This window comes from Limanda limanda, chromosome 15 (assembly GCF_963576545.1).
Source record: "Limanda limanda chromosome 15, fLimLim1.1, whole genome shotgun sequence".
Taxonomy (NCBI): Eukaryota; Metazoa; Chordata; class Actinopteri; order Pleuronectiformes; family Pleuronectidae; genus Limanda; species Limanda limanda.
In genome coordinates, this window is record NC_083650.1 from 7,691,540 (window position 1) to 7,717,036 (window position 25,497).

Consider the following 25,497-nt stretch of genomic DNA (forward strand, 5'->3'; position numbering starts at 1 on the left):
TAAACTGCCTCTTACTCACTTACTCAGCACATGCATGTTTTTCCTGTGTTCATTCTGAGGTAATATACGAGCTCCATTAAAGCTGCAAGCTGAAACACGTCGCTCTTGTGATACAATAATTTGTTCTTCATACAACAAGTATTTCTGGAGTCTTGACTAATCAGTTTCACCTCTGCAGGAACACACGGTTGCTTCATAATGCAACAACAACAAAAAAATCCGCCCCAGAATAAATGGGACACGAGCAGACGCTCTGACGAGGACATGCATCTCTTGGTTCTGTTAAACTCAAGCTGCACTCTTCGCTCAACAGTAAAAATTCTTCGCAGCAAAACAAGAAAAACAAGGTGCTAGTTGGTTGCCATAATTCTTCGTGGTGGTTTCAGCTTCAGGAATTTTCAACAAATTTGTGTCTGCAATCAAGAACAAGACAATGTTACACATTTCAGTATAAAATGATGCTTGTTTCTCGTAGATACATTAAAGTAAGTACATCTACTCAAGTACAATTTTGAGGTACTTGTATCCTACTTGAGTACTTAAATTTAAACTACATTGGATTAGGCTACTACTCCACAATATTTTAGAGGAAACATGTTTACTCTTCACTGCACTGCATTTATAATCCTTTTCAAAACTATCTTTAATCCAGAGCATGGTCTTTCACTTTGAGAGCAGAATTTATTGATTTGACATTCAGTTGTAATAATGCTCCCTCTCAGAACTCAAACAGCTCCTGCTTGTGCTAAGATTTATTCCACTAGACCTCAAACTTTGCACTTGCACTTCCTCGTGGAGAAGGGGAAAAAAAGCAAAAAATATAAATTATCTAACAACTTTAGTTACTTTGCAAATTCTAATTACTCTCAATATAATCAACCTATAAACCATGGTGCAATATTACCGATTAATCTAGTAACAGTAAGTAAAGTCCTGCAGCTCCGCCTTTACCAGCAACACAAAAAGTGATTATCTTATAATGAGTCAGTTTTAGTGATACTACTTCAGATGAATCATGATGAGTCAGCAATAACTCAAAAAACGTTCTGAAGGGCTTGGTGACTTTATAAACTAACATACTACTAACATACTAAATTAACATACTGTTTAGATTAATATGGAGCAGGAAAATAGCTTTAAAATTAGATTTAGTGTTGACTTATTCATCTTTGACCCATATTAAGGGAGATATGACCATGATGTCAAAATCACATAGTACCCCCCAAAAAAATGTAAATCTTATCTCCCTTCATTGTGAACAGAGTATTTCTACCACATGCGCATTAAAAGATCTGAGTACTTCTGCCACCAGTGCCTTTATAATGGGAAACAGTGACATAACCTTACCCTACTGGCTGTTTCTTTTTCATTTAGATTGTACTATTGTAAAAAATAAAAACAAGTGGCTCTTCAATACTAAATAAATAGAACTCGATCTAGTCTGTATATATCCAATCATAATCTCAATAATGATTTACATTCTTATTTGGGATTATTGCTAATGATTTTTTCCCCTTGTTTGTGGCTGTCAGTTTGTCTCTGCCCTGATGAGGCCTCTGATGTGTTCGGCGGTGGCGGGTCCTTGTTTGAGGCCTGAAGACGAGTCGCAGCTCGCCGCTCAGCTCCACTGATCTTTCCTGAAGTCCAGGTTCTCCGCAGGCTGCTCTGCTGTGTTGAAATCATTACAGACGTTCCCTCCAGGCGCTGGAGAGCGTCAGGCCTGCTGCACTCACCATCACTTGTTTGTCCCGTCCCCCTGACTCCTGCTTCTCCCTCTCTCACACACAAACACACACTCATGCTCCACCACACACAGTCAGAGGCAGAGATAATATTTTCACTGTGAGCTTCTTGAACTCTGCAGATGGGAAAACACAACACTTTTTTCCCTTTATTTGCCAAACGGCCTCTTCCTGGAGTTTGCTGTTTGAGTTACCTCCAGTTTTTGGAGGCTGGCCAGTCAGTGTGTCACGGAGCATGTTGTCAACAAGTGCAAAAATAATTCAATTACACAGTCTCACTTTGACGCCTGGACCAATTGTCATGCATTTACCCTCAGAGGATGATGGATGATCTGATGAGGTCAGAGTGACTGGGAGAGTTGGGATGTGCTGCCCTCTACTGGTTTCGTCTCCCGTTACATCCACATTGTAATTGGCTGCTAAACAGAACACTGTGTAGTTACATCAGTTTTATTGATTCACTAATGGCTGTGATGATTTATAAAACAGATCATAAGCCTTACACCTTATAATGTCTCCCCTTATGACATCATATAAGTTACAAACCAGTTCATCAGGTTGCTGATAGACATTCAATACAAGTCCCTTAAAACACAAGAGAAGCTTTCGTGGCTGTGGTTTCAGGAGCTTTTTGATTACAAGGCATTTACAAGGGTTTATATCTATGAGCTGTTTACCCAGAATGCATCTGAGCGCAGCCTGATATCCTCTGGTACTGATTTCAAGCTCAGTATCATTATTATAGTTTAATATAATCATATTATAAGATATCTTATATATTGCGAAGAAAATAAGTTTCATTCACACCTCCCCACCTGGTTGTGTTCAGCCAATCCGATTGTGTCCCCCTCTCTAACTTTAAACATGGAGAGTGAAGTGATGATGGTGTCAGTTTGACAACCGCCATTAAACACCAGAAGAAGAAGACGGCGCCTACTTGTGGAGAGGAATGTATCAAAGCATCTGGTACATCCGGTCTGTCACTAAGGCTGTGAACATGAAGACACTCACTTTACCTCCTCATCTTAGATCCTCACTTTACTTCCTCATCTCACATCCTCATTTTACCTCCTCATCTAAGATCCTCACTTTACTTCCTCATCTCACATCCTCACTTTACCTCCTCATCTAAGATCCTCACTTTACTTCCTGATCTCATATCCTCACTTTACTTCTTGAACTCAGATCCTCACTTTACTTCCTGATCTCAGATCCTCACTTTACTTCTTGATCTCATATCCTCACTTTACTTCTTGAACTCAGATCCTCACTTTACTTCCTGATCTCAGATCCTCACTTTACTTCCTGATCTCAGATCCTCACTTTACTTCTTGAACTCACATCCTCACTTTACTTCCTGATCTCAGATCCTCACTTTACTTCTTGAACTCAGATCCTCAATTTACTTCCTCATCACAGATTCTCTATGGATTTGTTTGAGAAGATGGTTTACCAATGGAGGAAAAGCTTAGCAGAAGCAGAGATCATTTTAATGGTTCTGTTTTGAACAGAGGTCTCACTCTATTTGAAACAATAAATAATTTGTTGTTTCTGAAAAGAGGAATTATCAAATTATCCCAATGGTTTGAATGTTGTTTACGTACAAGAGGAGTGGTTTTTTTTGTCCAAAGAGAAAATATAAATTCTGGGGAACTAATTGTCTGTTCAGTTTCTAAGTGACGTTGATTCTACGTCACCACCGTCACCATCCATACGAATCCCCCTCAATTGCGACAGAGTCATGAACTTCTCCCAGGGTTTTAATGGAGACACATTTACACGACAACCTTGTACAACTCATGGTCACACACATTTTTATAAAATTATTTGGTCCAGCGCACACCAGTAACTTTTACACATTTGACTCAACCCAATTTTAACATCACATGCACATACACACACATACACACACACACACACACATTCACATTCTGAGCCTCCTGTGAAACTACACAACACTTCAACATTCTGTATCCTCCATTACAAACCAGAATCATTTGAAGGAAAAAAGTTCTACTGCTTGGACATTACAGTCTGATCTGGGTTTCTGCTATTACTGATATTTCTGACACTTTTTCTAGAAAACTTTAACCTCTTTTGTTTTTATTGGCATGACTTTTTGAATATATAACCCTGGTGTTAACTTTTTTTTTTCCGGGGCCAACATCTAACTCTACTTTTATCTTACAGTAGTGTAATAGCACCTGTTACGGTTATTTAAGTTCATTTAGTATTAGGTTTATGATTGAAGTATGTAAATATATTGTACAGCAGTTAGTAATGAAGCCCTGAGGTCAGCTATTTTAGTTCTTTATCACATCTAAATCTGATCTTAGTTATCTTTAACTATGACAACTGTGTCATTCATAACGAAATGAAGCACTGTACAGAGATGGCACATACATTACAACACATGGACATCATCATAAACACGACTTCATCACCACAGAGCCACTGACAGTGATGTATTTATATAATATTATTTTGATGATCAGCTAAAGATTTAAGACCATGAATCGCCGGACAAAACTCGATGAAAGCTGAAGCGTCCCTATTTCCTTCCCATCTGTGTTTGTTTACTCCCATTTGTACGTCTGACACAAATTGATGGGCATGAATGAAATGCATCTGTCACCACTGCTGTTTGTAAAAAGACAAAGGTATTAAAAAAAGTAAGATCAATTAAAGTAACATAACTTTTTGGGTCAATATTTTCATTTGTTTTAAAGCTGAATTTGCTGTTAGAATTTCAAAATGTCCGATTGTCAGGGCCCTTGCACATCCACACAGTTCCTATACAGTCAATGTAAACAAAACCAACACCAGTCAAAGGGAATTTTCTTACCCTTATCAATTGTTAGATAGAATAGAATTACCCAGTTTGCACTGTTTTATCTGGATCTGTGTTTTTGAGATGTGTTTTAAAAACTCACAGTCGCAGTAGAAATGAGTCATTGCAGCAGAGGAACAAGGGCAAAGGCTTCATAAAACATCCTCAGCATCTTAATCTCTATAGGCAGTGATTTATTTCTCTAGCCTCTATTATTCTCAGCGTGCACGACAGGAGTTTACCGTATCAATTTTGTTATGACCTGTCTCTTAATCTAATCTCCTCTGTATTCGCATAAACTCTAAAAACACTGAAATGAACAGAAAAGGGACAAAACAAATGTCTGGTTCATCAGAGCAAACTGCACAGAATAAATCTAATAATTCTTCTAAATCACCTCAACTTGTCCTGAAATAAAACTCTTCTCTAAATGAACTGAAGCCTCAGAGGGAGGAGCCTCTGTTCTTCTGTTAGATGACAGACGATCACAGGGAGGCCACGAGAGGCCCCTCGGCTGCCTCTCCAACTGGGGTGATAACAATTTTACCTTATCACCAGAAAAACTTCAAATACCATTTTTTACTCTCTCTCACACGCCGAACACTCATATATAATGTGTTGCTAAGTAACCGTGGCCTTGCAGATTCCCTTCTGCATAATTTTTTTTTCTCATTTGTGGTCCAAGTGCTAGAAGCACTAAAGAAACTCTGTGGATGAAACACACACACACACAGGCTATGTTTCCATCCGAAGGGGTGTGTGTGTTGTTCATGCATGACAGAACAGATTCACACTTGAATCTGTGTGATAACTGTGTTTGCAGTCCAGACATTATTTTACTTCGAAAAATTATTTTGCTTCACTCTGATTAAAGCATCTATGTCCCTGACTGCAAAACGCAGCTACACGTGCATGCATCAAGGTCTTTAGTGGAGAAATTGGTTTGTCTGCCTTTGTGTGATGGATTTCTCCTCGTGTGAAATGTAAATGTCAGTTGTGGAAACTGGTTAAACCCAATGGAAAATTGACTCATGAACTGTCACAAGCATTCGTTGATATTTTAGAAATCTCCTAAATATCACTGAGTTTGCCCTGGAAGCCTTTTGATGCAATGTCATATTTTCTGGATTTATCTCAGCCAAGGAATTTGTTTTCAACCCCGTTTGCTTGTAAAAAAAAAAAAGATTACATAAATCTTACAGGATGGATTACTATGAAACTTAGTGGATGGATGTGGGTCATGGAAGAACACATCAAATTTTGGCGTGGATCCGAATCAGGGGGCAGATCCTGGATATTTATTTTTTTCACTTTCTTTAACATTGGGAGATTTATTTGAATAGATGTCTTGATTTCTCGGGGACTGATGGTGGAGGTATGCACTCTACAGAGTGCTATTCTAATTTATGAACATACAAGCTTCTAAGTCATCTGTGCAGCAGCTTATGAACACGATGATTAAATGTTCTTATCTGGCGACCTCTAGCGGCTGTAGTAATTATGACAGGAGCAAAGGGTGGATGTCAGGCGAAAAGAGTCCATGATCCCATGAGGTTGAGATGGTTTGATGGATTTGGAACAAAACACAGAACTTTCATACAGGAGATTGTTTAGATTAGTCTTTGCTGATTTTTGCGTCCATGACCATTCCACGACATTAACCATGTTTTCTTTCTGTAACCATGACAACAAATGACCTCCCGTTTTACGAAGTACGGACCTAGCTTAGCTGAAAGAAGCTACCAAAGTTTGATCGTAGTAGTTATCGTAACCGTGGTGATGAAGGGGTGGTACACTACTGCTAGTACTCTCTGCGTATTTATTATTGTAACCATGACAACCAACACTCTCAAGTGTCATATCAGAGGGTGTGGACAAATTACCAATAAGTGTAGTCAAGGGTGTGTCACTTCACTGTGACATCACTGATGGGTGCAGCTACAGGTTCTTCTGACCACACCCACAACCAGATGGCAGTAAAATGCTGCTGTTCAACAAGGTATTTAGTTATTATCAGTAATAAGGTCTGTCAAGTTTATAGGAAGCAAAATTGCAAGAATTTAGATTAAATTTAAAAAAAATCGAATATATGTTCATTCCCATCCACACATGATTATTAGGAGATGGGAGCATCTAGTTAAAATCTGGTGGCGCTTTTGATCCAGTCAGGTGACACTGCAGAAAACGAAAGAGGACATGATTAAAAGAGCCCCAGATAAATTTCAATGAATGAATACGATGTAGTAAATGTGATGGAAATATTAATTTTATGTCTTTTTTCATGCTTAACTTAAGAAAAGTTACTGTCTTTGACTTTTTTTGTATTTTCAGCATTTACATAGTTTCTTTTATGCACAAAATTAAAAAAATACTAAATATATTGGTAATTGTGTCTTCTTTAATTACCAATATACTTCTACTTCTATGCAAAGTGCAGGGGCAGAATGTTTCCACAATGGCCACAGGTGTATTTCAGTTTCACAATATGACCCAGTCAATTTATTACGAGTGCGTGTAGTTTGTCGGCATCAAATAAGTGTATTAAAATCATCGGTTTACAAATACATGACATAACAGGGAACGTCTTTTAAGACTAACAGTGTTACTTCAAGGTGAACAGTGATTAGACACATACACACACACAAACACACACACACACGCACTAACATACGCACAAGAGCAACAATGACAACAACAATGCTTTGGATTAGTGAAAAAGTAAAAAAGAAAATCACAATCTTGAGTCTCAGTGACAGAATGATAATGGACATACACTCAATTTTAACAAAATATACACAGACATACTCGACCATATACTCTAAATCTACAGTAGAGATCTTTTCTGTTTTGGTTATAGTCATTAATGTTCAGTTTTATTTCATCAGTGTCATTTGATATAATCCATCTCATGTATCTACGTACAGTTATATTTTCTTTATTCTTCTGAGAGCAGTGTGTACTATCATCGGATCCAAATCGAAGACTCAAAGGATCATCTAAGAGAGACAACTTTACAAATCTCTTCAAAAGTGCAAGACTGTGACTCAGGAAAGTGCGTGAGTCCTGCCAACACATCACTCAACCCCACGGCTCTGCCAGCGTAGAGACCGTCTTCTTACTGCAACACGTATTCACACGTCTGACCATGCCGACGGAGCAAGCACACATCGAAACCTTGATTCCATCGTGACGATAACACGTCGACCGCATGACAAAGCAAATTGGACTCAAATCCTCTTTAAAGCTACAGACAGCAGTGTGGGCTGAGGACAGGGAGTGAGTTGAGTTTCTCTCTCTCACAATTTTATCGGCCTGACAAGAGGGGGACGATCTAAATTTGTTATGTGACAAGAAATGTGTCACTGGAACAAGACAACGTTCACACTAATAATTGTCCAAAATGCATTCGTGCTTCAATTTCACAGGAAAACACAGTGGTTGAAACTGATTATTCGTCAAAGTCCATAAATCCTCTGGTATTACATCTTGCAAATGTGCTGATAAAATAACTGCATGTTTTTAATCATTGAATAATTTGCTTTTTTGATGAGACCAGAGGTGAGGAAGCAAATCACTGTACGACAATATTCCCCCAAAGCCTTTTTTCCTAAGTTATGATTTGTTGCTTTAATGGGACAGCTCATAAACCCCCAGGGATTCAGCTTTTAGTCTTTTTTGGAATGTAAATCTTGCCAAGCGACGTTATTTGTCCAAACCCCGGCCCACTGGCCAAGATATGCACTTGTTGCCTAGCAACGCAGGCTCACTGAACATCCAATCAAAGAGATTGTGAACAAAGCCAAAGCACAGTTAGCTTGCATAGCAATAAGTCCTGAAACAGGCAAATACCACACGTTTATCTGGCAATAAAAGTGTTGTTGGTACAAAAGTAGGTTTTAGATTAGATTTTTTAAAACCTATTTTTTCAGCTTCTCTCAACATGAGCGATGGGGATTAAGATTTTGATAATTTTATTAATAAACAAAACCGTTCCCCCTCATTTTAGAGACATTCCCCAAAATTAGCTTTTAGGGGTTTCATGACATCTGAAACAAAATGTTTTTCTATCTCTTTCGAAGGAGAATCTGTGAATTGGCGGCACACTGCTGGATGTGGATTTACATCACCTGACGATCACGTTATGCAGCAACACGACACATTTGGGTCACAATAGCCGTACAAATACATCCTCAGGCTCAAAGTCGCACACACATGGCAGTTCCAACTTGCTGAATAAATACACAGGGACCAAAAAACAAAAAAAAACACCTGGAGCAGAAATCATTTTTCACATCGAACAAGAGAACATCACACTCCAGATTCTTAATGCATGCAGCGTGTGAACACACCATAGTCCTGGTTTAATAAGCTTTAGGTACAGGGTAACGTGTGTTGTATATCAAGTAGCCTTCTGATGTGCTTAAAGAGTCACACAGGAGATTCGGGCTCACGCCAATAACTTCCCTCTTTGATAAGCGTTTAAACTTGATGCTGACATCATTTAAACGGTGAATTCTTCCCGGTGTCATTGTTCCTGCCTTTGTCTGCTTGTGAAACTGCTCCTGCTGATGACTCCTCAGTAAATGTGTGTGTGTTGGAAAGTTGCAGCTGAGGCGGGTGTCCCATGGCTCATAATTCTCTAATGTGTGAGTGTGTCGCTGTGTGTTAATGATAATTTGCAGTACAACAAAAAACAGCTAGAGGGAGAGAGACACAGGCTTGGCACTGCTTCAGTATCATCACATAGACACAGACGGCGGTGTCTGTACAACCGTAATGAAGGGTGTAAATACATGTGTGGGAATTGTGTTGGTGTGTGTCTGAGTGTGTGTGTGTGTGTGTGTTTTTGCTTTGCGCTCCTTGTTGTCCTCCTCCTCCTCCTCTTCCTCCTCTTCACTGTGTGGGGGAGCAGTCATCAAGATCCAGCAGCTCTCTCACCAGTCTCTCTCCAAACTGTGCTCGGCTGTAGCGCTCGACCGTGTAGGCGTCCGACATCTTGTAGAGGATGTACGCGTTGTTGATGGCGATGCTGATGCTCAACCAGAAGACCTGCTGCCAGGTCTTGTTGGGCTTGTGGAAGATAAAGTACCTGTGGGACAACAACAGCCACTTAAACACTTACATTTGTACACCACTAGATCTTATTCATCGAGTGGGCTGTAGTTTAGATCACCTAGAAATGATAGAAAGGGGGGAATGCAATCTAAAATGTTCGACTAAATACAGGCCATTTCTCTATAGTGTCGGAACATCAGTCACCATAAGTTTCACATACTTGCTGTACTTGTCGTCATATTTGCAGATGTAGCTGAGGTGCGCCGCAAAGGCCTCGACAGCCAGAGGACATGGGATCTCCCCACTCTTCCTCTTGATGATCAAACCTGCCGGGATACACACAAACAGAGAGTGAGAGAGAGAGAGAGTGCAGAAGAGAGAGGAGCTCCCGCTGACGGGATTAATGTCCTCCAGACTCTGGACGTGTCCCAATATCTCCTTATACTTACAGTTTGTTACATGCCCGTGCAATCATCCTGTACCACTGCACTTTACTCAATAACCTTTCTATACAAACCACATTTGTAGTTTTTATACTTTTGTCTTTCTATAATTTTATTCTGCCTGCTGCTGTAACAACTGAAATTCCCCGTTGTGTGGATCAGTAAAGTTTTATCTTATCATTTTCTTTATTTTGCTCTTTGTTCTTCGGCTCCTCCAAGGTTGCGATGTTTAAAGATCTTTGTTTACAACACCAGACGTACAATGGACTTTCAGAAATCTTTTCAGAGGAGCTGGAGGTGATAAGACAAATGTCCGAGTCAATTGCTTCGGCTTCAGAACTTTCGGACCTCCGACTGAAACATTAGCTGCAAATCAGTTGCACGTTTTGATTTGGCTTCTTTAAAGGCTTAGAACTGGAGACTTCTTATTCTGTTATTACTCTCCTTTAACTTCAGTGGGACCACTCTATTTCTGCACACACACACACACACACACACACACACACACACACACACACACACACACACACACACACACACACACACACACACGCACACCGAGGGGAAAGAAAATCAATAGTGGGTAAAACCAGTTTAACGGATCTGAGGCTTGACTTCCACTCTCCTCATTCAGAGGAGCTCAGGCACACGCTGCGGTCCTTCAACTTGGTTTAACACCTAACAAAACCGTTTCATCCAGAGTGGATTAGGCTGTGAGAGGAGGGGAGTGTCGTGATGCTGATGCCTCCCTTGAATGGGATTATCATGGATTAGAAACTCTCAATAATGTTTCCCTGAAAGCCTAATGATGAGCTAATTTCACCTGATGGTTATTTGCATCCATTCATGATAGTTTAATAATCTCTAAAAATGATAGGACTCATCTGTGATTTATTTCAAGTATATGTATTTGTATAATACATAATAACTCCATATTAAGTGCACCATCCCCTGTGTGCACACAAATTCTTAAAACTTTTATAATTTAGTCAAAATAAACCTTTAGGGCTTCAATGGAAACTGTGATAAATATTTTGGTCATACAGCTTCTTGTTGACTCGCTTCTTCTTTATTTACCTTGTTTAGTTGGGGAGTAGGCGTTGCTGAGGAACCTGAAGTGTCCCTTGTTGTACCAGCTGATCAGCGACATGCCGCCCTGCATCATGACCCGTGATTGGCCGCGCTGCGCCGGCACGGAGCCGCAGACCAGCATGTTCTGTGGCAAGCCGGTGCAGTCGCTCTTCCTGGTGCTCAGCAGACCACAGCAGAAGATGTCTGGAGACAGATTCATGTGAAAACAAAAACAATTAGTAAAATAACTAAACATGAAGACGTGTAACATTTCTGGAACTGTAATGCCAGCCATTCACTTAATACAGAATAAGTAATCCAGTTTAGAATGAAATGATCAGCAGATGAATTGATAATTAGATCAACAGAAAAATGTAGGTCTAAGTTATATATACAATATAAAATATTTTTTGTTTTGCACCGACAGACAAAACAATCCATTATAAATCAAACTAGGTAATTAAGAGAACGACAGATAATACAAAATTTTACCTGATATAATAATATACAGTTTTATCTAGAGCTGAGAGTTGAGTTGGCCAGCATTTTTAGTTTTTTGGGATATTGTTTAATTGTTCGACTTGTTTTTAAAGCTAAATGATCTCAACTGTGAGAATTGTGGTGTTTTTCTTTATCTCGATTGTAAATGCAACCATCTCTCCTTTTCTTGAAATCTTTGTGATATGTTGTTTCTGTCCCTCCAGCCATTTCAATTATTTTTTCTTCCACGGTCGAGCAGAGACAAAACAATCCTGCTGCTGATTTCTATATGCCCTCAATTTGGAGAATGATTTCTATCAGTGATGTGTGTGTGTGTGTGTGTGTGTGTGTGTGTGTGTGTGTGTGTGTGTGTGTGTGTGTGTGTGTGTGTGTGTGTGTGTGTGTGTGTGTGTGTGTGTGTAAGTGTATGTGTATGTGTGTGTGTGCATGTCCACAGTTCGTGCTGCAGAGTCTAGCACCTGGTAATTAAGTCTGTTAATTAACCCAGCATGATAACTTTAAAAGAAAATTGTCAGACAATGTCTTCACAAGCTTAGAGCTGAGTTTGTTCAGATGAACGTCTCCTGGTAGCTTCACCCAATTAGTACGACTGAATATTGATTACATCTGTGGACTTGTGTTTTTTTCATTGCTGCACCGTTGAGGCTAAAATTACACTATTGTTTGAATTTAGTCAAAGAGCATTTGCGATAAGGGGAATGTAAAACTCTGTGAGATTATATCATCAGAGGAGTATTATCTTGTCTCATATAGATCTCTAATATTTTCTGTCTGCCTTCACTGATTGAGACGGAGACAGGTCACTGAAGAGAATTCTAATGGGACTCATCCTCCCAACCTAATAGGATTTAGCTTTCATACTAAAAGATGCCTTTGGTATAATGAGCATGAAGATTACGGATGAAATCAAAGATGCATTATCTGCGTAAAATATCACAATTTCCAGCAAATCTATTTCCTTCAGATCTTTTCATATTGCCCTCGGTTACAGTAACGGATAATCAGAATAATGGGTTTTTGTGAGCCGTTAACAGTTCAACTAATTCAGAACTTTTATTTGTCAGAGGTTAAACTGAGTGGTGTTTCACTTTAGCGTCCACTATACCGATCGATATATTTTCAAGCTGTGACCAGACTGAACACCCCCCCCCCACTGAATCACCCTTTATTTATTATGCAGGTCACCAGATGTTTGCTTCTGCAGAGCATCCTGGGTCTGGTTTCTCATTGGCTCAGACAGAATATTACACTTGATTCTCCTGTTATGTCAAAACGTGAATAAATTACTGCTTTCAGACGTGAACTGAACTCAGGACATTCTAATGAAATGTCTGGTAAATGTCCGAGTGAGCCCATGTGAGGATACATCTGGGAAAATGTGGACAGTCGAGTTGATGATGCTTCTAACACGTATAGAAAACAGAGGAATCACACATGTACAAGACGCTGCAAATGAAATTCAAGAGTTTTCGTTGATAAGGCCTGGTGCTGGTGTCATGTGATTTCTGCAGTGATGTCCTGCATTCTGCTGCTCTTCCCGAGTGCCACCCCTCGCCTGGATGCTCGGGACATTTACCTGCTGTTGTGAATGCCTTTGAGCCTGACAATCACCTGCTGTGTTGTGCATATATAGGGTTGGCCGTCGAGATATGTATTCTTTGAAATGTTGAACTCCTTAGAAATGTCCCCAGCTGAGGGTAAAACAGTGACTCGTCATTTCATATTTCTCTGAGATGTGGTAACATATTTTTCACTTGGAGTGTAAATGTAGATTTCATCCTTCTTCCTGTCGGTTTTTAGTCTGGGGACGCCATTATCACAACATGATAAAAAAAATGGTTCAGCAAATAAAAACTGGAAGAAGAGGGGGAGAGGAGATGACAATCTGTTCATCGAGGCTGACATCGAGGGAGAAGAGAGGGAGGAGATGACAGCTTGTTATGTTTATCAATGCAGCTTCGATACTTTTTAGTTTTCGTACCTTGTTTGCTGAATTCGGTGAAAAGGCTGAGGCTCGTGATGGACGGCCCGGTGAAGATGATGGTGTTCTTGCCTGAGATGTTCTGGCAGAGCTGCTTGGCCACGAGGCTGTGGAGCTGAGGCTTGTTCTTCAAGGTGGCCAGACCGTCTGTGCCCTGGCCGTCCTTCAGATGGACTGAGATCTGCAGAGAGAGAGAGAGAGACGTTTAACAGAAACTCAGTAAAAGTCTATTTATATGGCGCAGTTCTGGTCTTGATGACCACTCATATCACTTTACAACACAGTTTTGCCGCTCGCTCATTCAAGTGCATCTATGTGCAGCACTTTCTCAATTACACATCGAATACTCTCTCATGGTGCAATTCTGGGTTTAGTATCTTGCTCAAGGGTTTTATTGTAAGTGGAATAAATAAAAAGTGCAAAAAAAAAGACTACAAAATATAAAAGAAACATGAGTAAGAGGTTGAACTCCAAAGAAAACCAGAGTGAAATATACAAGCATCCATTTAAACCCACAAATTATCCAGAGTCGCTCTTCCACTTCCTGCTGTTGTTCATGAGCTGAACAGCATTAGTCTGATTAGCTGACATCTACGTCAGACGTGTGTGTGTGTGTGTGTGTGTGTGTGTGTGTGTGTGTGTGTGTGTGTGTGTGTGTGTGTGTGTGTGTGTGTGTGTGTGTGTGTGTGTGTGTGCACTGGCTAATGGCTTCGCATTGATTCACTCCATTGATATGTTAAATTTCTTAGATTTTGTTTCCAACCTCAACACAATTCATTTAGAGAGGGGAGACCTCAGAGCAGACACACGTCAGAGGACTGGTAAAGACTGAGTGACGGCCAAACAGCCACAGACTGTGTGAATGTTGATGCTTATTTATTGGATAAATGGGATAATGGAGAATGGCTTTAAATAACAAAAGCTGTGATATTTGGGATAAAAAAATGAAAATGATGAATGATGAGAATTATCAGTTAGTCTCTGATATAATAATAACCTTATTTGTATGACAATTATCTAAACAAGGTTGCAATGTGCTTCACAAATTCCATGGCAAAAAAAGAATGAACTAAAAACAAGGTATTCAATTGAGTTCAATTTCAAGCACCAAACCAATGATTACAAAAAGAAAGAAGAAGAGATTGAAATTCTCATCATGGTCGCTCCTCTCTCTACTGATCTAATCCTGGACTCCATCCAGGCCGAGGAGGGGACGTCTCTCCCGCAGTGTAAGTGTCACAGTGAGCTCAGAGTTACAGAAGTGGTCTGACACATCTGACCCTCCAACATCGAAGTGCAGTGACCTGCTTTATCGTTTTATTCCCCACCTGTTCCCTTAGGAGCCTGAGAACTGCTTGATTGTACATTTATGAGCAAAGGCAGCAAATGCATTGTTTGCTCTCCATTATTCAATATACCAATGTAGGTCATGCTGCTACCTGACAGATGAATCCGGTGGAGGTGCACTGTCGAACCCAGAGGCTGAACTTCCTCTTCTTCCTCTTCCTCAGCTCTCTCTCTGTGCAGGTGGTGATGAACACAGGATCCTCGTCTATCAAAGGCTCGTGAAGAACCTGGAGACACACAGACAACGTCACCACCCACGTGAGATTGTATTGGTGGATTTTTACATAACAAGAGGTGAAAACAAGAAATAGATTTTTTTGTATGAGGGATAGAAGCAAGCCTGTGTGTGATGTAACGTTTCAGCTGAGGGTGAGCAAGAATCAAATCGAACATCCTCACAAGTCCTGCATGTGTTGGAGAGAGATACTGTCGAGAAAAAAAATGGACTAAGCAGAGAATGTTCAGCTTTGTCTGTAAAACCCTTCAGAAAAATCTCTTCTTCCTCGTCAGTCTCATATTTTCATAATGGTTTTGTTGTTGCTTCGTCCTTCATGTTTGAATCTACAAGAACAAAGTGCTCACACACAAAAAAACATCTGAATGATTGCAAGCAAATACAATATAGTAAATAAGAGATAAAGAGATAAGAAAAGTAGGGATAACGTCTTAATGTATCAAAAAGTACCTTGTACTGTTGTTGTTTTTTATTTTACAAGGAGGCGATAGAGGATGCAAATGGAGGGAAGTTGAGGGACTGACGGCTCACTCTAGTGAAGAGCCTGGCAGAAGACCAACAGCCTTCTACCGTTCTGAGGCCGACAGCAACAAGTCATTTCACAGTCAAATATGCAGCTATGGATACAAGAGTGAGAAATGAATGAGGCTCTCCAGCAAATGGATGGATGATATCACTCAAACCATAATGGGCTTTTAAGAAATACATCATCCTCTAGCTGCCACACATTAGCGCACGCCATCTGCTGCAGCTCGCTCAGATATTTCCCTCAGGCATTTAACAAAAAAATATTATTTTTTTAGATTTCATGCACCAGATTATTCCGATGAATCGATGATTAAATATTCTGAGTTTCGGTCCAGACTCAAACCACGACATCGACCTCTTTCTTGCAGAGTCGAGCATAAAATGGGCAGATTATTTTTTCCACCGTCTGCAGAGCAACAGTCTCCGTCTGTGCCACTCTCACTATCTGAGCCCTCTCTCTGCCCCTGGCACTGAAAACCAGCAGATAAAACAAACTGGCCTAGATACACATGTAATGACATGCACACACACACACACACACACACACACACACACACACACACACACACACACACACACACACACACACACACACACACACACACACACACACACACACAAACACACACACATGCACGCACGCACACATACAAACACAAGCACACACACACGCACACATACATGCCTGCCCTCATTGTTTCATTCACTTTTACCTCTAAGTGTTTAGAGACACCGTGTTTTTCCAAACCATCAATTACACCATCTTTGACATTTTTACTCTTTTACATAGCTGAGTGAGATGTGGATGTGATGAGGATCTGTTTTCCTAAATGCAGCTCAACGCAGATGTTAGAGCGCTCGTACTGTACAAAGACCAAAAGCAATTTAGTCGACTCCTTCCCAGAAATACATTAAATTTTAAGAGCTCAACAGTGGCTCCAGGGGCCCACAGCAATATGGTTATCCACCGCTGGTGCTCTCGTCCAACCCGGCTCTGAACACCACGCCGATTTGATCGTTTCTGTGATGGCAGAACATTTAGTGGAATGAGAAAATCCCCGAAAGGAAGTGGAAGCAACACCGTGTCGGCCAATAACAAACTAAACACAACCATTTTAGTGAGTCATTACTTTTCAAGTCAGGAATAAAAATGAATTGAGCTGGACATGAACAATCTGTAGAATATCGCAGCCTATGATTTATTTTCCTTGAGTACATTCAACACCAGCTGCTGTAATTTCCTCCACCAAGTAGGTTACGTTTTCATCTCCGCTTGACTGGCTGAGTGTTTTTTAGCAGGATTACATAAGAACTACTGGACAGTTAGCCACGCAACTTAGTGGACTGATGCTGTAAGGACCAGGAAGAAGCTATTTGATTCTGGTGCCCATTCTGAATCAGGGGCTGGATCCAGGAATTGTTATTCACTTTCTTTAACACTGTGAAATAGGTCATTGTCTGACATTTTCGCCATGCGCTCTCAAAAAGAGCTGATATTATCTGAATCACGTTGTTTATGCTTGATTCCTTTCAAACCTGCAGAGCTGGTGATCATCTGGAGAAGAAAGTAAAACCGGAGAATAGAGCCAGATATAGAGTAGCAGATCTGGAGCACACTGCCCTAGTTGCATAAATGCAGATGTTATTAACACAGGGAAACTGAGAACAAGTAGAAGTTAAGTCTTCTGGAGGGAAGTCTGTTAAATACTTGTGCTCGCCTAAAGACTTGCTGCATAAACGGTTTCCAAAGCAGGACTCTGGTGGACCTCACAAGCTAATTCCTTCTCATTTCTTTTTCAAAATAAAAAAAGCCTAGAGTATTGTACCAACCTGTGTCTGAGACGGTCTGAACGTGCAGCCGAACGACTGCTGCAGTGAGTCCAGGAAAGGCTGGATCTTGTACAGGCCCTGGTTGCTTCCTTGCGATGGCCGGAAAGCCACGATGTGGAAGTACTTGAGGATCTTCTCAAAGCGTGCCTGGCTCATCTTCAGGGCGATGCTGCGGTTGCTGAAAAAGCCCGAGCTCCAGATGCTGAGCACCGACTCGCAGCGCTGCACGCTGGTGGAGGTGACGAAGCCCAGGAAGGCCTTCATCTCCTGGGTGGTGACGGGACGCCAGCCCTCGTCTGAGCCGAAGCGCTCCTGGAACTTCTTGGCGTACATGTTGGTCTGGGTGACCATGTTTTGGATGCAATTGTCCGGGACGAAGAGCTGGAAAAAGTCCAAGGCTGTGGCGGTGGCTGGCATCTTCTGAGCCGGGCCTGGATGAGGACAGGACAAAAAGAAAAGAAGAGTGAAATGTTTTGACAGAGAAAAATGGACCGACTTACAGATGGAAAGTCCATTATGAACTAATCCCTGCTTTTATACTTTGGCACTGGTGCTTCAGTTTGAATGACTTTGCTGAAATAAAGGATTCTCTTTTGACATTTTAACAAATCGTGGATACTATGTTGTCATTTAAAAACATTCAAATTAACCTTCGAGGACATCTATGAACTACTGCAGGTTTAAATTGTCAAAGACACATCCCACATTCAACCATCATCACTGGGCTCTTTCATGAATCAGCCACGACAGCTTTTGATGTGAATGTCATCGGCCCAGGGCAGCAGGCAGGAAGTTTACACAACATGACAGCCATCACACGCTGCTGCTTGTCACAGCGTGATGTTTCCGTGTCTTGTTGCTTTAGTGTTATGCCGGGCGATGAATCAAAATCACGCTCTGATGTAGTCGTGTCAGCAGTGAGTGTAGAATAAAGGGTGTCTGAAGTCAAACTGTCAGGGAAGCATCCACTGGTGAGTACGTTTCAGTTTCGCTGTTTCAGCAAAGTATCAACGAAACCTAATATCATCCTTCTATCATATTACCATGTCTATTCCAAACAGGGGACCTGCAGCCGGTGTGAGCTCATGCAGGTGCACAGCAGACCTGGAGAGATTGAGAAAAGGTACTACTACTATTTCGAAAAAAATGTAAATAATATATCCTTATGTTAAATATACTGCAATGCTGGAAATCTAAATAGTTAAAAGGTATCAATAAACAGTTTATCAGTTGTCCTTCACAAGTTCACAGAGGAGAAAGTGACTTTTATCTTCCATTTAAAAGTCCTGTGTCATGCAGCTTTTAGGTGAAAGTAACACAGTCGAGCAGCGACTGGCTCGATGCGTTTGCTCTATTAAATTACACATCTTCTCCGAGGTTGTCAGATCCACGAGAGAGAAATTTGTACGTTTAGCAGAACAACTTCAGGCTCAATTTAACAGCACAATCTCATTATCTCTGCATAACAGCGAAGTCTCTCAGTCTCTATCCATTCGTTGGCTCTGAGTGGATAACCTAAAATAATGCTTCAGTGATTTAATGCCGAGTTAAAGATAACACATACAAGTACAATGAAATGGCAGGCAACATGTGGAGGAGGACAAGAGGAGACGGAGTAGAGTACGAGCCGGCCGACACAGCCGATGCTCGCTGCCAAGACGGCAGCAGGAGCTGGGCTCGGCTTGAAATCCACTCATTTGCATTCGATTAGACTTAAAAGCTAAATGTAAAATCCAGCCCAGCTTCCTATGAGCGAGCCACTCCTTGTTAAAAAAAACATCAGACATTCAGATGGAACGTCCACCGAAGGACAAGTGACTCAATCTCGTCTCCTTCCATCTCAGGAATGAAGCCAAAAAAAGATATAACCCTGAGGAAGGTTTTCGTAATTCTCTTTATGGATATTGGACTTGATTCATCTGCTCTGGAGCAAATGCAACCTTCCTCCACAGGTTCATCTGTATACATCTCTGCCAGCTGGAGTTCAGTCGAGCTTGTGTCACTCTGATTAAACTGGATCAAAACATTTACATATTTCTGCTTTCAGTCGACTGATATATCAGCTGATTTTTGTCAACGAGGGGAACCTTGAAACATCAATATCCCACATTACTCATAACAAAACTCCACTGATGTCGAGCGTACAGACGGACTTATCCCTGGTGATTATCGGCAGTTGAAGCGTTTCTATTGTTGCAGGACAAACATGTCTCTGCTCGAGCTTTAATAGCCGTGGATTTAAGAATGAGAGATTATCGTGTATGTGCAGCGGATAAAGACTTTGCTCAGATGAAACATGTAAATCATTCTGTAAAGTACTATTACTACACTATAAGAGTGTCCACGTTCTATGAAATATCTTGAGCAAAACTACTGTATTTGTATGTACAGTTTAAATGCAAGAAATCTGGAAAAAGGTGCAAGATGTCTGAATTGACATTATTTTTATACCTTCAGTATTATATAATTACACCATTTTATAGTGATGAGATGTAAATTGTATTTATTTATTCATGTACTGCTTTTTTTTACTACTGTTTACTACAGTCTGCAGTGTCATGGATCTTTTGGTCATTAGAACACAATTCCAGTTATATTAAATTATGGTTTACCTTTTAGAGTTTTTTCTTGTCATGCACTATGCATAACATGTTGTTTGTATTATATTCTGTTTAAAGTTTATTTTACCTCTGATAATGTGGTTTTTCACCCCAGTCTATAGATAGTTTGTCTGTTTGCCGACACAAAAACAAACATGTTGTATTGTTTTGTGTATACGTTATTTGGACAAGAATGAAGAGTCAGGCATGCAACCAGTAAATATACAGTACCTCCCAGTACACGTGCTCAGAAATGAGAAACACAGGGTCGGACAGATAAAGCGACATATGGAGAGCAGTAATCTCAGCAGAGTGAATTAATAAATAGCTCTATAATTCCCCTTGACATCTCGATAAGGTGGTTACATAATATCAGATGTGCATGTGTTCTACATAATCCTCGGCTTGGTCCTTTGCCACCAGTCTTTGCACTGCAAGGGAAACAATCACACGCCGAGTTAAAGATAATCAGCCTCATCTCTGGCACAGACAGTCATCTGTAAATCACATTTTAATGCAAGTGTGGTTTTCAAAAACCCTGCACCTGTTTCACAACCGAAGATGAGTCGCTGCTGTAACTTTGACAAAAAGAAAGTTGGAATCTCTAGGTAGCCTTGATGTTTTCTGACGGCAGCTGATGATTTATGTTCGGGGGTACGCAGCCTCAGAGGAGCAGAGCTGTCACACCAACTATGTGTCTGTGTCAGCACGGTCGCAGCCGGACACTGGGGCGCAGAGAGACAGATAAATGGGCCGGGAGACAGACAGGAAGGGGACAAAAAGACAGACACCAGTTCATCAGACTTTGTGGAAACTGGCTTAAGCAGCTTTCTGTCCCATTCCATTAGAATTGGTCGAGAAGCATATTTGTGCTGATCCTCTGGATGCAGTCCCTCCTCAGGCCGTTCACATCAGAGAAGGATCTTGGCTACTCGAGTGTGATTATGCTGCATCCATCCAGCCGGGTGACTGTAAATCATCTGATGGCAGGACCACACCCTGGCTGGCTGGGCTTGATCAAACACACATTACAAACCAGGCCAGACTATACAAAGCAGACAGACACACCTGCTGCCTCCCTCTTGCTAAAGTCAACATTGCAGGACAGAGCAGGATGGGAGAGTTCAGTACATCCTGTAACACGTCTCTCAGCAGAGGACCTCTGGTGTCACCCCGGCTTAGCTCAGCTTGCTTCAGATTATTTTGGAAAAGTGAAACAGGCACCGCTCCAAATCTGGGCCTCGTCGCACATAGCAGGATTAATGAAGTTAGCTGGATAACGAGAGAACAAATCCAAGCAAAGCCCAAGAGGAGGCTCTGTCCTGTAAACTCAAACTTGTGGTTTTAGAAGTGAAGCACACAGCTGCCACGGGTTTTGTTGGCTGTCACGCTCAGTGCTTTCAGAAGCAGGCCGACGCCACCAACCTCAATTTGGACACCATAGATTCAGCAGTAGATGCAATATTTAAAAAAAATGTTTTGCAAGACACTCATTGTGCTTTTTGTGCAAAAAAGTTTAGCAAAACAGATTATCTTTGCATGCAAAAAGTGCAGTTTTAATTCTGCTAAGGAGGTTATGTTTTCACCCTCATACCTGGAGGGATTACCATGAAACCTGGTGGAGGGATGAGGTATTGGTCGTTCGATTTTTGGTGTGGATCTGGGTCAGATATCTAGGAACTGTTTTCCCTACTTCCTTTAAAATGGTGAGATGGGGCTTATATTTAATTTTTTTTACAAAATCCGGCATATAAAGGGAACTGATATCTATGAGTCTGTGCAATTTGGTGCAGCTTAATTGAATTTAAGGGAACTGTTGGACCTTAGCGGATGTATAAGCTCTACTGAGTGCTGTTCTATCCTGCAGTAGATTCCTGTGACTTGGCCTACACTCAGTTTTGTGTGAGCTCTGTAATGCATGACTGTGTGTTTCTGTGCCGTGTGTGTGAGGACTGAGGCTTGGTCCATATCTGCTGGAGCCAAATACCAGTTCTCCTCCAAGGGTGCAACAGTGCATCTCCACCAATCCTCTTTGCTTCAGCTGAGGCAAAAGAAGGAGATGGGAGCGGAGAACAAATCCAAACAAAGCCAGACTGAAGGCGCTGCACAATAAACCCAAACCAGTCAAACCCTGATGCAACCTCGCTGATGGTTACTGGACTTATGCACAAAAACTGATCCGAGCACAGCGTGGAGCACATTGACTATCACTTAAGCAGCATGAGAACAGTTTGTAAGAGACGGGGAGGTGTGGGTGCATGGTGCTGTTTAACTGTCACGATTCACACACACACACTCACACACACAACCACACACCCACACGGCTGCAGTGAAAGTGGAAGTCCTGCATCACTCTTCGCTAACAAGCTGGTCTACATTGCTGCTGACACCCAGAAGCTGCAGGAACACACACACACAAACACACACACACACGCGCACACACACACACACATTCTACACACACCCTGCTGTATGTGTGTTGAACCAGGAGAGACATCATGCTTTCACAAAATGCTACCTGCCCTGAAACACACACACACACACACACACACACACACACACACACACACACACACACACACACACACACCACAACTACCACCACCACCATCAGCAGATGCAGCAGCTATAATTCACTGTTGCACTTAACCGTGCAGAATCATGCTTCTGTAGCTCACCACACGCTCACACACACGCACACGCACGCACGCACACACTCACACACACACACACACACACACACACACACACACACACACACACACACACACACACACACACACATACACACACACACACACACACACACACGCTCACACACACACACACACACACACACACACACACACACACACACACACACACACACACACACACACACACACACACACTACAATAAAACATGTCCTGCACTGGCATATTCCTGCATGTCCTCCATCCTATCACTCCATCCTCCACCGATGACCTTATTCCCGCTGCGGTGCATCACGTCTCTCACCGTATGTGTCTTTGTACGGCGGCACCGTGACGTCCTGCAGCCCCTCCGTCCAGCCCTCCTCCTCCGCCTGGCTCCGGGACAGAGACCCCGGGGGACCGGCTCCGCTGCTCCCGCCGTGGCCGGTCTCCTTGTTGCCCCCCCGCTTGTGGTGCTGATGCTGCGGCTGCTCCTCCTCGCCCACCTCGGCGATGTAGTTGTCGGAGTCGGAGTCTCCGGAGGTGCTGTAGAAGGGGTTGTCGCTGCTGTCGTCCCCGGACTCCCCGAACATGTCGTCGGATATCTGCAGGCTCTCGTAGCGGGACCGCGCCGCCTCCAGGAGGGACAGCGCCTTCCGGCCGCACTCCGCCATCTCCTCCTCTCTGCGGTGATGCTCTCCCCGCTTCCTCCCTCTGGCTCACCCTTCCACTACGGCGGCGTGCGGAGTGGTCACGATTTTTCTCGCAAGAGCAGGGAGGTGTAAGCCTTTAACGTGGCGGGTGCCCCCCTGTCTCGGGTGTGTGGATCAGGATCCCCCCCCCGCGGTGCCCTCCAGGGACTCGGATGCGGAGCCCGGCGTGTCAGGGGCGTGAGGATCCGGGGAGCGCTGTCCGCTTCAAGGGTGCTGAAACCTACAGGACCGTCATGGCACAAATCAGCATCCGGGTTGAAAATACAAGAGGTTTGTGCGCACAGAGAGGAAAGCGAGTAGTGGCTGCTGCTGCATCAGCTGACAGCACAGCCCTGCGCCGCCGTCCAACCACAGAGCCCCGAGCAACCTGCACCCACAGGGAGGCTGCACAGGAGGAGGAGGGAGGAGGAGATGGTACTTCAATAAAAATGTCTGACACAGAAATGTATAATATGGCACAGTGTTTCATTATTCCACAAGCTCCATTTTGCAGCCCTTGTATTTACAATCACAGAATCTGCCTCGGGTAAAACTGCTGTGGTCATTGTTATTTTTCCATATTTCAATCATCTTGTCTCAATCCCCTTTTTAACTAAACTCAGAAGTATGACATAATCTCACCTCAACACAACATAACGTGATTAAATGCAATAAACAATATAGCTGTTCTGGTTCATATATGATATAAATTAATTAATTCATAATATTTAAATTAAATATTGTCATTAACATTTGTAGCAGTGACAGGGGAACATGGGCTCTTACATAGGATATAGGCCTTTGACAAATAAAGTTATTTGAATCTAACTTTGGTCAAATACTGTAGAAAAATTCAGATAGAAAACTGACAGTGATCGTAAATTACATTACATGTCATTTAGCTGATGCTTTTATCCAATGCGAATTTATTAGTCTTGCACCATTTTGCACTATTTATAATACGTCTTATTCTATTCTATAATATTGTTTTATATTTGCTGTGATTATTTTATATTTTCAATTTCCAATTTTAACCCTTCATCTATTGTTGATGCAGTGTTGAATTAAAAAAATAAACATTCATTATAGCACATGCAACTTACAGTTTCATTATAGCTTCAATTGTTTTAACTGCCATTATCTGCTGAAATGTTCACTTCAAATCTTCAAATCTTACAGAGGATTTGAAAATGAAGCCATAGGACGACAAAGCAGGAGAGGAAGTGAAAAGATATCGAACACCTTCAGCTTTAAATGTCTGAGACGTACCTTACAAGTGATGGCAGTCAAGAGGAGCTGTGTGAGTGAAAACATGATCAGGGAGACTGAGAACACTTTCATATAAAGTGAGCAGAGAGAGGCTAAACAAATAAATGAGGAAGGTTTATCTGACACAGTGTTGATGTACAAAAAAAAAGTTTCTACCTTGAAGACATCAGAAGTAAAAGTCAACATCTGGAGTCTGCAAAGCAACATCTGGAAGGTGTGCAGCTGTGTGTTCGGAGAAACAACAACGAAACAATACAAATTGAATCAGAGTGAGGTAATCAGAAAGTGTACAAAGCATTTCGTTATGATATAAATATATTTAATCTCAGGGAGAACTTGACCTTTCTTTCTTCTGTATTAACCCTTTGATACACAAGCTATGCAAACCCCTTCTAAGGCACATCATGGGTTAAAAATGACCCGTATTGACTTACAATGTTATTTCATGCACGGCTGAGTGTTTCTTTGCTATATTTTTGGAAATCAATTGAATGAAAACGGACAACTTTTCTGCCGTTAAAAAGCGGCATGAAAACGGACAACTTTTCTAAAAAGAATAACACCCATTTCACACAGTTTGACATAGTTTCGCAAGTGGATTAGGAGGAATGGTTCCAAGTGTAAGACGTTTAAAAAACAAGACATTTCCTGATGCCACCAGGGGGCGCTGTTAATTTAAGTCACGATTTTTGTATAGATG

At 41.7% G+C, this 25,497-nt stretch overlaps 1 protein-coding gene across 2 annotated transcripts; it reads right to left on the reverse strand.

Annotated features, from left to right (window-relative positions):
- Positions 1-9,465: 9,465 nt before the first annotated feature.
- Positions 9,466-23,510, reverse strand: pgbd5 (piggyBac transposable element derived 5). Of its 2 annotated transcripts, XM_061087931.1 has the most exons (8): positions 23,343-23,510; positions 23,162-23,303; positions 17,564-17,994; positions 15,063-15,197; positions 13,624-13,804; positions 11,148-11,345; positions 9,848-9,953; positions 9,466-9,661 (listed from the first exon to the last, which is right to left on the reverse strand). In XM_061087931.1, exons 1-8 carry the CDS (start codon positions 23,508-23,510, stop codon positions 9,466-9,468), a joined length of 1,557 nt encoding a protein of 518 aa, XP_060943914.1. The 2 variants fall into 2 exon arrangements, with proteins under 2 accessions (XP_060943914.1, XP_060943913.1); XM_061087930.1 differs by having other exon boundaries at positions 23,162-23,510.
- Positions 23,511-25,497: the final 1,987 nt, after the last annotated feature.